A 16354-nucleotide genomic window follows, 5' to 3' on the forward strand; every position below is an offset into this window, starting at 1 on the left:
TTCCGTAGGGAGAGAAGGCATAAGAATATTCCTTCTCTGAAAGCTTTTTCAAAACAAAAAGCCAGGAGAGCCACATGACTTTTATTGCTATCAGGAGTCTGTAGTGTTGGTATCACTCAAGTAATGAAATGAAGGACTGGAGTGTAGAACTGGGTTAAGATAAATCAGGACAGTCTTACCAAACCAGTAAAAACAAGCAGGCCAGGTGTAGTGGCTCACACCTGTAATCTCAGCACCTTGGGAGGTTGAGGCAGGAAGATCGCCTGAGCCCAAGAGCTCAAGACCAGCCTGGGCGACATGATGAGACCTCCTCTTTACAAAAAATACAAAAATTAGTTGGGCATGGTGGTGTGCACCTGTAGTCCCAGCTACTCAGGAGTCTGAGGTGGAAGGATCACTGTAACCCTGGTAGGTAGAGGCTGTGGTGAGCCGTGATTACGCCACTTCACTCCAACCCAGGCGACAGTGTGAGACCCCATCTCCAAAAAAACCCCAAAGACAACAACAACAACAACAACAACAAAACAAGCAAAGCACAGAGTTAGAGAGTCTCTTCCAGTCCTATTTCCTTTGTTTTTCATCAAGAAGGTGATAGATTTTGGCACTAATAACTAGTAAAAGAAGCGACATTTTTTTTTTTTTAAGTTAACTTAGAATTCCCACAGTCTTATTTGAGGTAAATTGAGGACCCCTGAATGATTGACTATAGGTGAATGAGATATATTTTGGTTTCCCTCTTGGATATTGACACTTGTCAATAACTGATGTTTTCTTTCATTAAGTTTGCTGACTTGAATATCCTTTCCAGTTACTATACTTAATGGCATATAGAAAATCACTTTATCTTAGCAGTGAGAGTACAAGCAGATGTATTCTGTGCATTTGTTTTGGCCTGATTAAATAGGGAAACTTACTGGGGAGACCAGGTAGCTTTAATGGGAGGGTGTCTGCTGCTGGGAATGAGGAGGTGGCAGGAATGATAAAGGTGCTGAAAGGAAAAGGCTTTCTGAAGCTACTCTCTTATAGACCTTGGTCTCTTCCTTTCTACAGAACACATTTTCATTCATATTTTCCTGCCTCTCAAGTATCACTTTTTGTTTCCTAATGAATTAATCACTAGGATCATTTAAAAAGTTTTAGGGAACTAACAAAACATTTCCCTTAACTTTGAGAAGCAGTTTCCAGCTGCGCTGTGTTCAACAGTTGAGCATGTTTTCTTCCCTAAGTTAGAGCCGACTGGAAAGAAGTGATTTTATCAAAAGATTTTGCTTTTACTAAGAGTCAATTAAAGAACCACCTTTTAAAACAACAACAACAAAAAAGATAGAATGAGATTTATAAGCCCTATTAATTAGCTACAAAAGCAAATTATCTCCTAAAGGAAAACTACAGCATCCAAGGTGATTTAATCACATCTAGTTAGAAATAAAATAAATCACCGTTTTCAGTATCTAGAGTATAATCATGAAATATTAACAAATTTAGTGGGACGCTGTCATCCTTAAACTTGGAATTTTGGTTAATAATCCACGGAAGCTGCTTTTATTGAGTACACCATGAAAAAGGCTGTTGTGAAATTCTAGGCAAATTGACAAATTTCTGTCTGTTCTTTCCTTTGCTGTAATGTAGGTTGTAGGATGAAATCAGCTGTTTGATTTATCTTTGGTGATGGTTCTTTCAGGGATAAAAGTCTCTATTTAAAAGTCGCTATCTCATTTAAAAAATTATAGTACATCTTTCCACGAGATATTGGAATTCGGAAACTAGAAGAAAATTATAAACTTTCCTTATGAACCAGTCACGTATATATTTTTCTTTTCAGGTTCAAGAATTGACCAAGGAATGGACAAATAAGTGGAATGAAACCCAAAATATTTTGAAAGTAAGGACTAAAAAAAGTCTTTAGTCTTACTATGGTGGATTAAACTGGTAAAACTTTTTTTTTTTAAATCTCCAAACATGGCAGTTATATACTTTGTTAAGGTAAGATCACTGGAGCCAATTAGTGACTTTCATGGGTTGGGAGTTCTGGTTTGATTTTGAAGAAGTGAGAAAGAAGGCTATTAGACATTATAGCTGTGTGTTTTAATATGTACAGGTTATATTGATATTTAAGATGTTTGCCTTTACTTGTTGGGGCTTTTCCATTTTTAACTCAGCACATATTAGAACTCTATTTAATATTCAAATATATCCACTTTGCTTTTCTGCTTTTGTTAAAGCCAATATCAAAGCAACATATTAAATGAAAAAAAATTTCCCATGGCAATATAGAATATGCTTGCAAAGCATGGCTAGATTTCAGAAATTTCAAAGCTAGTTATTTCCTATCAAAATATTTTTCTGCATGTCTCAAGGACTAGACTGGGATGGCCTGTATTTCTGGCAAGACTCACTGTGAAAATATGTCAGCAGTAGCCTCCATTTATCATAATGCTTCAAAATACAAGTTTCCTTTTGTTCTCATTTTTTGCTGAGTTGGTAGAAAACCTCTGTCATCTATTGAGAGTCAGCCATACCAGGTTTGAGACAGAAATTCGAGTTTTGTGCTTTGGTGGTATCTGGCCGACTTTGTGCACAAGAAAAAAGAATTCAGAGGCTGTTGAATGTGAGATTTGGTTTTGACATCTGTTGAGGTAAAACTTTCCCAAAGAACAAAAATCTCCATCTGATATTGATGAGACCAGATAGAGAAGTCTTGGCCAAATGTCTTGGCAAAATCCTAACGTGGCTCACCTTCATGTGAGAATGGCACACTTAGTTACTGTTACACAGGGTAAATCCAGCCTTGGATTTGCAGGTGAGCTCTGCATCTGACAGCTGTTTCAGAGTGCAGGTTCAGCATTATGTAATGTTCTCCTTGCACCATTTAGGCAACTTGGCTTGCTCAGTTGTCAGAAAGATTGTATCTCATGACATCAGAGATTGTGCTTAAGTTTTAGATGGTGGTAGGTTGTGATGGGCCTAGAGATGGCCTTTCCAGCTTCTTCTGTACTGTAACAAGTGAGGGTTTCTGCATTCAGACTTTTCAAAATCTCCTCCTGATGACAATGATAATGTCATATTATTTTGATATACTTCTGCAGTGTTTCCTTTGTTGAGAGATTTTTGTGCAGGAAACTGAGCAAAGACTTCATTCACATTTCAGAATAGTCAGATGTGGAGTAAGTTCACCAAATATGTGACTTTGTTGTTGTTTAAGTTCATTCCCTGTAAGAAGTGTTGGTGCCTCAGTCCCTGAAGCCCAAGTCATTTGACTTTTCATGGCACCATGTAACGTTGCTCCAGAAATTTGTCAAAGAGGGAGGACTAAAATCTGCTCTACTTAAGGAACAAAAAGAAATCAAACTGTTGGCTATTGAAAAGTCATTAGTATACGTAGTGCACAGTAGCACAGGAGGCAGTGCTGCAGGAGATGAAAAGACGGAAGCTCTGTCTTCTCTGCTGCTGCTGCAGCGTCCCTCCATGTCAATGTACTACGGCTTTTATAAGCTTTCTGGAAAGGATATCCATGCGGAGAGCTATGACAGCCTGAACTTTTTCTTACGCTCTTTCTCAGAAGGTGATTTTGGGTCCTGAAGTTAAATCCTCCTCCAATTCCAATCCTTTAAAATAAGTCTAATTATTTTCTTTTTTATCACTTTTCATAGGAAAGGGAAAAAATGTGATGCTTGCTAGGTGTTAAACGTTATGAGAAAGGAGAATGCTATTTCAATGTTTTTCCCTTTCTCGACCTTATAAACCCATGTTTTAGACTTTTCTGCTGGCATTTGTGCTGTAAACCTGTAGTTATTTTCTGCTCATGTTTGATATTTTAAGGGCTGCCTTAAACTCTTTTTTTTTTTTTTTTTTTTTTTTGAGACGGAGTCCCGCTCTGTCGCCCAGGCTGGAGTGCAGTGGCCGGATCTACCTCGCCCGGCTAATTTTTTTGTATTTTTTAGTAGAGACGGGGTTTCACCGTGTTAGCCAGGATGGTCTCGATCTCCTGACCTCGTGATCCGCCCGTCTCAGCCTCCCAAAGTGCTGGGATTACAGGCTTGAGCCACCGCGCCCGGCTTGCCTTAAACTCTTATTGGAAGACAGTGCCTGAAGACTAAGGTGAAGAGGAGAGCTACTCAAATGTTTTTTATGAAGACATTCTTTAGAAATTGATTGTTAGTTGATGAGTTTGTGTCTGTGTGGTTTGTGTGATCCTTTCCCGTATTTCTGCTGTTAGAGTTTTATATCAGTCAGTCATTGTTCCAGTAATGCTGCATAAAACCCACCCCAACTCAGTGGCAGTTTCCTGAGCTGTGTGCTCATATTCCCTGTTTGAGTTATGAGCCGTGAGTTTGGTTTTTTGGCATACATCATGAGGAGTGACTGTAGAAACCCCCTCTCATGCTGGGGCAGGAGGCTGAAGTCAGTAGGTAGGGCGAAGGTCCACTGAAGTCAGAATTACTTTTGAAAGTTCCTTAAATTTCCCTGGAAATCACCAGATCCTAAGCTCTTGGATACTCAAAAGCAAGGAGTGACTTTGTTCCCTTCTTTCTACACCTAGTCGGTGGCTTCCCTTGCCCTGGGTGAGTGGAATCCATGGTCCTGTTGAATGAAGGTGGAGGGGGAGCGAAAGACTGCTGGGTGGGTATGAGTTCTGACAGCAGGCACTGACTGCAGCAGAGCTGGTGGCAACATGGTCATCGTGGCTGGAGACTTGGGCTTTGATCTGCAGAACTCAGAATGTGGATCTTAGTCTTCAGTTCTCTTTCTGACTCACTGGGTCATGGCACTCATCCATAACTGCCACGTACCCTACTTCCCAGCTTGGAAATCACAGCGGATGGCAACCTCTTCCTTATATCCAAGTTAACAGAGGAAGACATCAAAAAGTTCTCAGTTATTTTGAAAGTAGTTGACAGTAGAACATGTGTTTATTTTAATAAGGCAGGTCTTAGACAATTAGGTAATGAGAGTTCTATTATCCTCTGTACTGTATTCTATGTCTCCACTCTCTCGCCCCTTAGTCTACCATCCTTATTTTTATTACTTTTCATTTTCTAAAGCCCAGATTTTGCCTGGCCCCTATAGGCACTAATCTCCTTGTTGGTGTCATCTGTCCTAGCACAGTTCTTTCTGTGCCTACCACCCCTGGAGTCCCCGCCCTGCCAGAGGGCCTGCTGCTGGTTGGTGTGCGCACCAGGGCTTTGGGTTTCCTGGTGTCTTGTGGTCTTTGCCTGTGTTACTCCATCATTCAGGATGTGTACCCTTTCTGTGCCTCTAGCAAAATCCACCTGGAAGCCCCCCTCCCCCGATCACTCCTCTTCTCCCCTACTTCCCAGTTACTATGAATTTTCTTTTCCTTTGTGCTTCTGCAGTATTTGGTTTTGCTTCTGCCACAGGATTCTTTGTCCTCTGAGTTAGGTGGTATTGGTTTCTTCCTCTTTCTGCCAACTCTTACACACAGAGAAACAGGAGCAGGATCTGGCCAAGGACTGTCTCATTATCATTCCGCGAGCCAGCTCCTAGCACTCTGCTTCTCATAGAGCAGGCATGCGGTGAGAACGTACGGGATTAGTTTAGTATCAAGAAACAAAAATAAAAACCTTTGTATTAATCTGCTAGGGCTGCCAAAACAAAATACCACAGACTGGATGGCTTAAACAACAGACTTTTATTTGCTCACAGTTCTGGAGGCTGAAAGTCCAAGATCAAGGTGCTGGCAGATTTAGCTTCTCCTGAGGCGCTCCCCCTTGCCCTCCTTGGCTTGCAGATGGTCCTCTCTTGTCTGTATCTCCATATGGCCTTTTCTTATGTGCCTGCAACTTGGTCTCCCTGTGTGTATCCTAGGCTTCTCTTCTTTTTTGTGTGTTTTTTTAAAACTTTATTTTTGAGATGGAGCTGCGCTTTTGTTGCCCAGGCTGGAGTGCAATGGCATGAACTCGGCTCACTGCAACCTCTGCCTCCCAGGTTCAAGCGATTCTCATACCTCAGCCTCCTAAGTAGCTGGGATTACAGGTGTCCACCACCATGCCTGGCTATTATTTGTCTTTTTAGTAGAGACGGAGTTTCACCATGTTGACCAGGCTGTTCTCAAACTCCTGATCTCAGGTGATCCAATCGCCTCAGCCTCCAAAGTGTTGCAGGCGTGAGCCACCATGCCTGGCCTAAGCTCCTCTTCTTATAAGGACACCAGTCAGATTGGATTAGGGCCCATTCTAATAACCTCATTTTAATCCCCTTAATTAATTTTAACAATGAAAGGCCCTATCTCCAAATACGGTAACATTCTGAGGTACTAGTGGTTAAGGCTTCAACATGAATTTTAGGGTGACATAATCCAGCCCATAGCAACAGCCCTGAGCCATACAAATCTGATGACCTAGTGGGCAGAGTGACAGGGAGTGTGGTGCAGGCAGCAGTCCTGCCCCAGTTGTGCTCTTCGCTATGTTTTTCATCTTACTTTCTCATTCCTACTAGAAGGACTCTTGTATGACTGTGCATTTTTATTCTCGGCGGGAATATGGCTGAAGTACAGCTCAGTCCTTCATTTGGATCAGTTAGATCCTTGCTGTTCAGAGCATAGCATGGACAGCAGCATCAGCATCACCAGGGAGCTGCTTAGAAATGCAGGCCCTCAAGCCCAGCTCCAGACCTTCTGGATCAGAATCCTCATTTTAATAAATCCCCGGGGATCTTCCAGTTGATCTCCAGTCTGTACCTTCCAGATTGAGTGCTGATTTTTTTTTTTTTTTTTTATAGACAGGGTTTTACGCTGTCACCCAGGCTGGAGTGCAGTGGTGCGATCTTGGCTCATTGCAGTCTCAACCTCCTGGGCTAAAGTTATCCTCCCACCTCAGCCTCCCAGGTAGCTGGGACTACAGGCATGTATCACCATGCCTGACTAAGTTTTGTATTTTTTATAGAGATGGGGTTTCACCACATTGGCCAGGCTGGTCTGGAATTCCTGGGCTCGAGCATTTCTCCTGCTTGGCCTCCCAAAGTGCTGGGGTGACAGTGCTGATTTAGACACACTGAGGAAATGCTGAGTGGTCTTAGGCTTCCTTGTCCTCATACCTGTTCTCTTTCTCCTGCTCTACCCTGTCTCATGGGCTAACGCCTGTGGGCCACCCTTTTCTGGACTCCTGGATCCCTGTGGAGATGGAAGAGAGAAACCAGGCCCTCCCTGTTCAGCCTCGCCTAGCATCCCCAGCAGCAGGTACCTCTTCCCCAAGGCCCCAGCTCCCGCAGTGAGGACCAGCCCATTGTGGTTGCAGTTCTGCCAGGTGACATAGCCTTGTTCTCGGGAAATACCCCCTCGTGCCTTTGCCCCACTTGCCTAGGGTGATGCTGGTCTCTGCTGTTGCCAGTTTTTGGGTGACCGTACTGTTCCCAATGGCTTTCCAGCTGTTCCTTCAGCTAAGTAACCAATTCTTGGTGTTAAAGTCCCTTGGATTTAAATACTGAAGCAGTTTCTGTTTTGTGGTTAGGCTTTGTCTGATACATTTGATACCCAAGTGTGTTCCACATGCAGGCTCTGGACTGCACTGCGAGCACCTCAGAATCTGCTCTGTTCACATACGAAGCTCTCTTCTTGGGTCTTTCTGGTCTCTTTGTTAGCATGCTGCCTCAGTGTGATTTTCATCCTGGCTAAATTTATCTCAAACTGCAGTGATTCTCTTGGAACTAGGAAGTTAGTGTTGTGATAAATCTAGCCTTGACATCAATGGATTCTTGAGATCCTTCATATCAGTTTCCCTTTTGTGTGGCTACAATATTGTGCTGACTGCCTGGTGTTTGAAGTAGTTTACAAAGTGACTACTCAGTCCCCCTGCCCTGTGTACCTTTAGGCTTGGCTTTTACAAGTCCCCTATGTTTTATTGCTAATGATTTTTCTGAAGTGATCCTTTAAGAGGAGGAATCCCTAGTTTTTTTCACCATTCCTGTGTTCTCCTTCCTCACCCCAGTCTTTATGCCCTTTTGGGTTTATCTGTCCTGCATACATTTTGGTTTCTCTGTTCTAGAATTTTATGAACAGTTAAAGAAAAATGCTCAAGGTATGTCATCTGGCTTCCAAATAACTCCTTGAGCTCTGTGCTTCAAAATAACTCACAGACAGTTTGGACTGCAGCGCCAAGCTGGCAGCCCTTTGACAGATGGTGCAGCAGAAGGTAGAGCTGCCTCTGTGAGTGTCTGTCCAGAGCAGAGCTGCAAAGTGGTCCTCACAGCCCTCAGAGTACTCTCTGTTTAAATCCTTCTGGCATTGGTTATTCTTCTCATTTTTTAATCAATAAGGTCCCCCCCCCCTTTTTTTTTTTTTTTTTTTTGCTGAAAACATATCCTTTGATGGCTCCAGTGTCTGGCTGGCTTTGGTGTTTTCATGGCCTGCACAGGACTTTTGACTGTGGCGTGGCAGCGGGTGGGGAGAGGAGAAGCAGGCGCTCACGTGCAGATGCTTAGCTGGAGAGGCTTTTCCTTGGAAAGTGAGCAATTTGTATAAGTTGGATTGAAGTTGTTTTCTTTAGACTTTAATTATGTGGAATTATTAGGTATCTTACACACTTAACAATTAGTGTTTGTCGAAAACTGAATTTGGAGGATGGAGCATATTTGAATCCATGTGATGATGGGATCCTAATGTAAATGATTGAAGTTTAAGTTGCGCTGGTGTCCTGGTATTCCTTCTCTGGGGGAGGAGGAGAGGCAGGGTACTACAGGGCCAGGGCGGGGTGGGCAGCACACCGATGAAAGAGAACTTCTTACTCTTTCAAAATGTTTTGACTAACGAGATATAGTAAAATGACATTGGGATCCTTTTCTGGCTTAAGATTTTCTGAGTTTAAATTTCATGGGGAGGTATGCTTTCAACCAGCTTATATCTGTTTTATAATAGAATCAATCCACTGAACTTTTTGTCTCCAGAAGATTATGGCAACCTATAAAAGATTTTTTTCTCTGGCTGCCTGCAGTTTTCCATTTCATGGAGATGTGTAATGGGAGTGTAATGGATTCGGAAGCAGCTCTCCTAACTGGGGCTGTTGCTCAGCAGGCTCGTGGCAGGTCAGGTTTGTGGAACAAGTTTCCTGTGGTCTTCTGGACTCCTGTTGTCCAGAGCATTGAATCCTCTGGTTTCTGGAAAACCTACAGACAAAGCATGGGGGAGACAACATTTTTTGTGACCTGTCTCATTTAAATGCAGTTAATCTTGACCTCTTCTTGGTACAAACATTGAACCTGGGAGTAGATCTGGGGGATACTTTTATTTATGGTCATCGATTTCCCCTGGATTTTAGATGAAGGAGGAGACGTTTCTTTCAGCCGTGGGATACCAGCTTCCTTTACCCACAGCTCTTTGGGCATTTGATGCTCCAGATCATCACACATGTTGTTTATAGTTAGTTATCGCCGCTCTAAAAATAGAAAGTATTGACTCCAGAGCTCATTCGGCTACGTGACGGTAATATATTGAGTTTCCAAGTGTTTATCCAAGCAGAAATTGGCTGCAGTGGTAATTTGAGAAGTCAGTGCTCTTTCCCCTTTGGTTTTCATTGTAAAAATCGAGTCAGTATGGTTCAGCGCCTGTGGATTAGTGCAGTCCATGTGTAGGTCATGCCTGTAGGATCTCAGTAAATTTCCTGTGAGATACATTTTTGTGATTTTAAAAAACTATTTTCAAACTTTTGAAAACTTTTGGGGGAAGAAGAGATGAGAGGTGGTGGGCATCCTTTGACATGCTGACCTTCTGATGAACTAGGATTGCTACCTATGCTGAGAAGGAAATTCCTAGCATTACTATGAGTTTGAAAATATTCTCCCCATAATAGAATTTCTTTCCCAGCTTTCCTTCCTTTCTCCCTCCCTCATTAAGCACATGTTTATTGAGAGTATCTTATGTGGTAGGCATAGTTCTGGGCACCGGGTGTACCCAGTGAGCAAAACAAAGAATCCCTGCCCTCATGGAGATTGCATTCTAGAAGTGCTAGAAGACTTTTCCCCACGATTGGGTATTGTTCTGCAAAGCTCCCATGGTCTCATCTAGTCTTGTCCTCTGATTTCTAACCAAAACGGGCCTAAAATACGTTTGTTGATACAACAGTATCAGAGTTCGGCTCGCAGAATCTCTGATATTTGAAGCCTGAGATTATGTAAAATAAATAAGACTTTTTCAATTCTAGTATTTTATTAGTTCAATTTACTTAAAAAGATAACTTATGCTAAGTGAATTTATATACGCATGTGTATACATAAGCATGTCGGCACACATACACGTAAAGCACTTTGAAAAGCCCTTGCAGTATAGAAAGTATTCTATAAATTGACATCCATTAGGATATAAAGTCCATGAGGACACAGTTTCTGTCTGTTTTGTTTATTGCTCAGTAGGTCTGAACACTGAATGGTTGGTTTCAAAGGCCCAGTGTGGCTGTATGTTACTGCAGAAGTTATATGGAGGAACGAGTTCCTGCATGGAATGACAGCTGTTCCTGGAGATGGGAGGGGATGATATTTGATCCTTCATGTTGTTGTAACTATCCATATGTTTGTCATTCCCTCAGTTAAATTATAAATTCCTTTAGGTCAGGGAAAACGTTTTGCTCTTCTTTGAATCCCTTAAAAATTCTAGTGTCTTGTGCAGTAGCTCTTTATAAATAGGAAGTGTTCCATGAATAATTATTGAACTCAGCTTGTTCTTCCATTTTTGAGAAGTTTCAGGACAAGTTTGAGGTTTTTTCTATAGAATAAACTGCCTTAAAACCTAGTGGCTTAAACAGACTGTGATTATTTCCCATAATTTTTGTGGACCAGCCTGGTTGGGTGGATTTCTCCTGCCTTCACTCATGCCCTGGAGTTGAATGGTCTAAGATGGACTCACGTGGCTGGTGGCTGGCTCGATGTCAGCTGGGAATGATTTGGTCTTGTGTCTCTCGTCCCCATCAGTTTAGCTCTTTACGTGGTGGTCTCTGGATCCTAAGAATGGCAAGAAAGGATAACCCCAGTGTCCAAGCATTTTTCAGGCTTTCAGTTGCATCTCGTTTGCTAATGCCTCATTGGCTAAAGGTTGTCATGGGTACAACCAGAGTGTAGGAGTGAGGGGAATACCCAAAGGAATGAGTACAGGGAGATCAATAATTCTTGTCATTTTTTGCAAAAAAATCTGCCACGAGCATCTTTTTTCCCCTATTTTCTTTGTTCCTTTGCCTTCTGCTGGCCCCAGTGGTTTACCACTGTGTATGTATGAGTGTGTGTTCCTGTCTTCCTATAGAAGAGAGTGTTGGAAGGAGGAAGGATTTAGGATCAGGGGTTGCAATGAAGATGACTTGAGAGTGGATTATGAGATATTATTTGTCTCTCTGCTTTAATTTGCAGACTAGCATGGATGATTTTGAGTCTGTCTGAACCAAAGCCACGACCAGTACCATCTCGTGCAAAGCCTTTTATCTTTTTTTAATGCATTTACATATACTATCTCATTGGCTCTTCCTTGATCTTAAAACAAGAGAAAAAAGATGTTACTGTATTTTATATAGTATGCAGTTGTTAATTTGTCAGCCTCTCATTAAAGTTAGACTCAGGCTGCTATTTTCTATCAAATTGTGTTCTTCCTTTTCTAAATTTCTGCTTTTGCAACTGTATTTTAAGATGAAAGGCAAAGTAATAAACAAAGTTCATTGTTCTCTGCAACTGGGACTTGATAATTAACAGGGGAGATGACTGTCAGTGCTGTCGCACTTGGCAGGGTCAGAGGTGAGCTGAGCTATTCGCAGAACCAGCTCTGATGTTGTTATTAATGCCAAGCCTACTGTATTTTCCATTGCAGTTCTCATCTTGAAGGAGCTGCTCATAAATAAAGGTATTCCAAGTATATGCTGGTTCTTACTTTTGAATAACATTTCTGGAGCAAAAAGGCTCAGAAATAATTCATGTGCACCATGTTAAATGTTGGTGCCATGCAATAAATTATTTTGAATGCATAAGGGATTTTCCTTCTGATCTTTTTCAGTGAGGCATGTGCACTGATGGGCTCTGACTGCATATTTATTGCTACGATCGGAGAGGAAAAGATTGACTGGTCATATGGAAGTGTGCTTTATGTACACTTGTACTCAGTGGATGCTGCATCTTAGGAACTTGGTTTAGTTGGCTAAGAAGCTTAAAAAAACGCAAGTTCGTGACACAGATAAGTTGATTGTTTATGTCTCCCAGGAACACATTTAACTCACCTTGGAGGATATCTAAGTCTTGTGAGCTTGGAGAGGAGCCGGTGGTTGGTGGAGCAATAGTGAGCCAGGGAGCAAGGAGATAGTTTTCTGCCTGCCTAGACTAGTGACTTTTGTCTATGTGTTATTCTGGATCAATAATTTATGATTTTTCTGACCTCGGTCACCAGTCACTTTCTGTTTCTCAGAACCTCACTGCAAGATGCCAGCAATAGTAGTTCCTATCATATAAGGGGAGAAAGGAACACACACAGAGGCTGAGGACAGTGTCCAGCACATGGTCAGCACTGTGAGCATTACAGCATGTGATCCTTTTTCTCTTATTAATTTTGTTTACTCTGAATCTATCCGTTCTGATGTAAAGTTGGGTTACCAGTAATACCTATCTTCTCAGCTGGGCAGAAAAGAAATGAAATTATGTATATGGAAACTTTTTAAAGTATGTAGTTTTATACAGATACAAGCTGGTGTTACTTAGACATATTTTATCAGGTAGCTTTTTATGTTTGCCTGTTTACATTGAATAACAGAAAACCCAATTCCAAACTGGATTATATGGTACAGGGGTTTACTAGCTCACAGAAGAGTAATGGTGGAATGGAGTTTAGGCATCGTTTGATCAGGGCTCTGGCTCACCAGGATTCTTCTTGGTTCTACTTTTTGGTATCGACTTAACTCCTTAGGCTGTCTACCCTCAGAACGGCAAAGGGAGAGCAGCAATTACAGCTTCATATCTCCCTAACGCGTACCCAAATTCAAGGAGTGTGCATTCCTGAGTTCCCAACAACATTTTGAACTCTGCAGTGAATGGTGCATTTCTGAACCAGTCTCTGGGGCCAGGGAGACACTGTATGCTGACTGGCTTAGGTCTAGGTTATCTAAACCAACCTGTGTGATAAGGGATAGTTTACCCTGATTGATTGAGATAAATCGGGGACCGCCTCTGGGCCCTTTGGAGTGAGGTCAAGCTCATTCACCGCAGCTTCTGTGAGCTGGGGTTGGGGGAGCAGGTGATTCTGGGTGACACCATTCACATATCCTACCATAGATATAGAACTTGAGCACTTACTATAGTGTCATATATATTCAAGGCAAACAGGAGATGCACATGAGTTGAAGCATTCTTTTACTTCTTGAGAGAAAATATTTATGACTCAGGAATCCTCTACTGAGCTGAAAAATTACGTAAAAGAGCAGCTGAATATCTGTACTGTGGTGTGAACATTCCCTAACAGGAGAGCCCTCTGTTTTCTGGTGTTAGAACTGAAGAATGGCGCACAACAAATTCTGTGTATTTAAAGTCATTTTCCTTTTCTCCTTTAGATTGATTACATGATTTAAAATGAGCTCCAAATGTGGGTGTGTTCTTTTCTCCAGTCTTTCACAGGTAGTTTTGAATTTGGCTCAATTTCCCATTGATCTGTTCAGCTTGATGTTTTCCATCCCAGCCTACCTCTCAACAGTTACTAGGAGCGACAGATTGGACTTGCCTTCCATTTGTATCGCAACAGCCAGTTTTCAGAGATTACTTTTCGTTAGCATCCTGGTTGATTTTGCCTTTGCATTATTTAAGGATGATAGCAGTTTCTCTTAACTCTAGGCAGCAGAGCTCCAGGCAGAAGAAGTGTTGGTATTAAGAAGTATGTATCTGTAAGTATCAGATTATGCTGATCAGCATAATTAGCTAATGGGCATCTACTGACAAACGAATAAGGGCCTAAGTTGCATGTGGATGTCTATCACCAGAATATTCTGATATTTCCAAGGAGGGAGATGGCTGTGCACTTCTCACATCTTATCTAGTACTTCACAGTGTCACCTTTGTTATTCTGGATCCAGCATTGTCATCTTTCTGACCGTGGTCACAGGTCACTTTAAGATGCAGACAGTAATTTTACCTGTCATACAAGGTGAGAAAGGAGTAGTGCGAAGTGCTGAGAGTGGTGTCTAGCACACAGTCAGCATTACAGTAACGTCATCCATTTTCTCCTTATTAATTTTGTTTACTCTGAACCTCTGGGATGTGAAACTTTTCCAACTAAAACCAACCTTCCTAAGTTGTCTTTGTCAAATGGATGAGAGGAGTTGGTTCCAAATAGCTCTGAATTCTCCCTGAAAGAATCTAGCAACACAGACATCATGGAAGATGGTCATTTTCCTCTAGGTCCAGTACATTAAACATTTAAGCCTTTTTTGTTCTCGCAGTTAGAGTGAAAGCGTCCTGCCATTCCCAGCAGAGTTGATGGAAGTCAAGCAACAGAGTTTGACGTGACACTTCTTTAGGTTGCTCAGTCCTGTTTCTCATCCAAAACCACATATAGCAGTTATTCTCCACCTCAGAAGTTGATTTTTGGACAGGTGTGGTAGCTCATGCCTTTAATCCCAGCACTTTGGGAGGCTGAAGTGGGAGGATTGCTTGAGGCCAGGAGTTTGAGACCAGCCTGGGCAACACAGAGAGACCCTGTCTCTACAGAAAAAAAATTAGCTAGACAGGTGGCATACACCTGTAGTCCCAGCTAATTGGGAGGCTGAGGCAGGAGGACTGCTTGAGCCTGGAAGGTTGAGACCGCCGTGAGCTGTGATTACACTACTGCACTCCAGCTAGGGTGACAGTGTGAGACCCTGTCTTTAAACCACTTCCATACAGAAGTGGTTTCCACTCAGAATCACTGGGGATCTTTTTAAAAAACAGTTTTCTCAGCCTACTGCAGACACATGGAAGGAGAATGATTAGGGGTGTGATATCCCCAAATCTCTATTTTTGACAAAAGTGTCCTGAACCTCTCAAGAGTTGGGAACCACAGCCCTAAAGCATGTGGAAGATCATCCCTTCAAACACATCTCTCCATGTTTATTGCATGGTAATAGGTTCATAGAATCAAATGGTTTATTTAACTCGGCATGTTTTGCAATCCCCAAATTGTACACTCATACAAGCATTTGGAGACACTGGGTGATGCCATTCGAAAAGAAATTTTAACTGAATAGATTCATTGTGTTAAATGCAGTTATTTGTTCATAGAACATTAAAAAAAAAAAAACCATTTGAGTTGGCTTTTCAGATTTAACGTACACAAAGTGTGAAGAGATGGTATATGCAGCTCATGAATTTTTACCTCTGTGTACCCCATGTAACCCACATCCAGATTAAGATGTGTAGACATTGCCAGCTTCCTAGCTCTTTCCTCCTCTCTGGATGTTCGTGCATTGTGTCACCTCTTCACTGCTTATCTCATTTGAATGAAATACACAAAAGCCTTGTCCTTTTTTGAGTTCCTACTCATTCTGAGTTTTCACATAATTTATTCTTTTGACATCTTGAGTATTCTATAATTATTTAAGTCTTATTAACTGAGGTGACCTGGATTTTGCCCTTGGGCCTGTCACGTACTAGTTTTGTGACTTTGACTAAGTTATATTCTCTCTGTTGGTCTCAGCTTTTTCAATCACAAGTGGGTAGGCTGGTCTAGGAGAACTCTGAGGATTCCTTCTGTCTAAGAAAGACTTGGATTCTTCCTTAGAAGGCTGTACAGAGCGCCCATGTCTTGGGTGCAAGGACCTTGCTGTGTTTCTCTGTCATGAAAGGTCTTCAATGAGGGATTTCTTTTTGTCCCTTGTTTCTGGGTTTTGTTTTGAAATACTCTTCCTTTTTGAATATGCCCTTGGAGCCCAGCCTCTGTCTGGGCATTTATATATTACATCTATACCAAATATTATGCAAATCACGAGTACTGCTTGGCGGGTTTTCAGGAACTAAGCACACCTGTACATCCAGCACCCAGGTGAAGAAAAACACAGTGTTAGCCCCAAAGGAGTCCCTGCCGTGTCCCCTTCTAGCAGTACTCCTCCTCCCTCCAAGGGAGATGTCTAACCTGAGGTCTGAAAGCTTAGTGTTGTTTAGTCTGCTTTGAACTTTGTACACATGGAATGTACAGAGCACAGTCACGTGTCGCTTGATGTCAACGATGTGTTCTGAGAAATGTGTCATTAGGCAACTTTGTCACTGTGCAGACATCATAGAATGACTTACACAGACCTAGATGGTATAGCCTGCTGTACACCTAGGCTATATGGTATGGCTCGTTGCTCCTAGGCTACAGACCTGTAGAGCATGTTACTCTGTTGAACACTGTAAGCAGTTGGCACACAATGCTAAGTAT

General features: G+C 42.0%; 1 protein-coding gene across 1 annotated transcript in view; it reads left to right on the forward strand.

Moving 5' to 3' along the window:
• KIF16B (kinesin family member 16B) overlaps positions 1 to 16354 on the forward strand; it is a 316846-nt gene that overhangs the window by 77341 nt on the left and 223151 nt on the right. Inside the window, exon 12 of the mRNA XM_017895492.1 lies at positions 1823 to 1882. Coding sequence (XP_017750981.1) covers positions 1823 to 1882 — 60 coding nt within the window. The remainder of the gene's footprint in view (positions 1 to 1822; positions 1883 to 16354) is intronic.

This window comes from Rhinopithecus bieti, unplaced genomic scaffold (genome assembly GCF_001698545.2).
Source record: "Rhinopithecus bieti isolate Rb0 unplaced genomic scaffold, ASM169854v2 scaffold_25396, whole genome shotgun sequence".
In the NCBI taxonomy this organism is placed as follows: domain Eukaryota; kingdom Metazoa; phylum Chordata; class Mammalia; order Primates; family Cercopithecidae; genus Rhinopithecus; species Rhinopithecus bieti.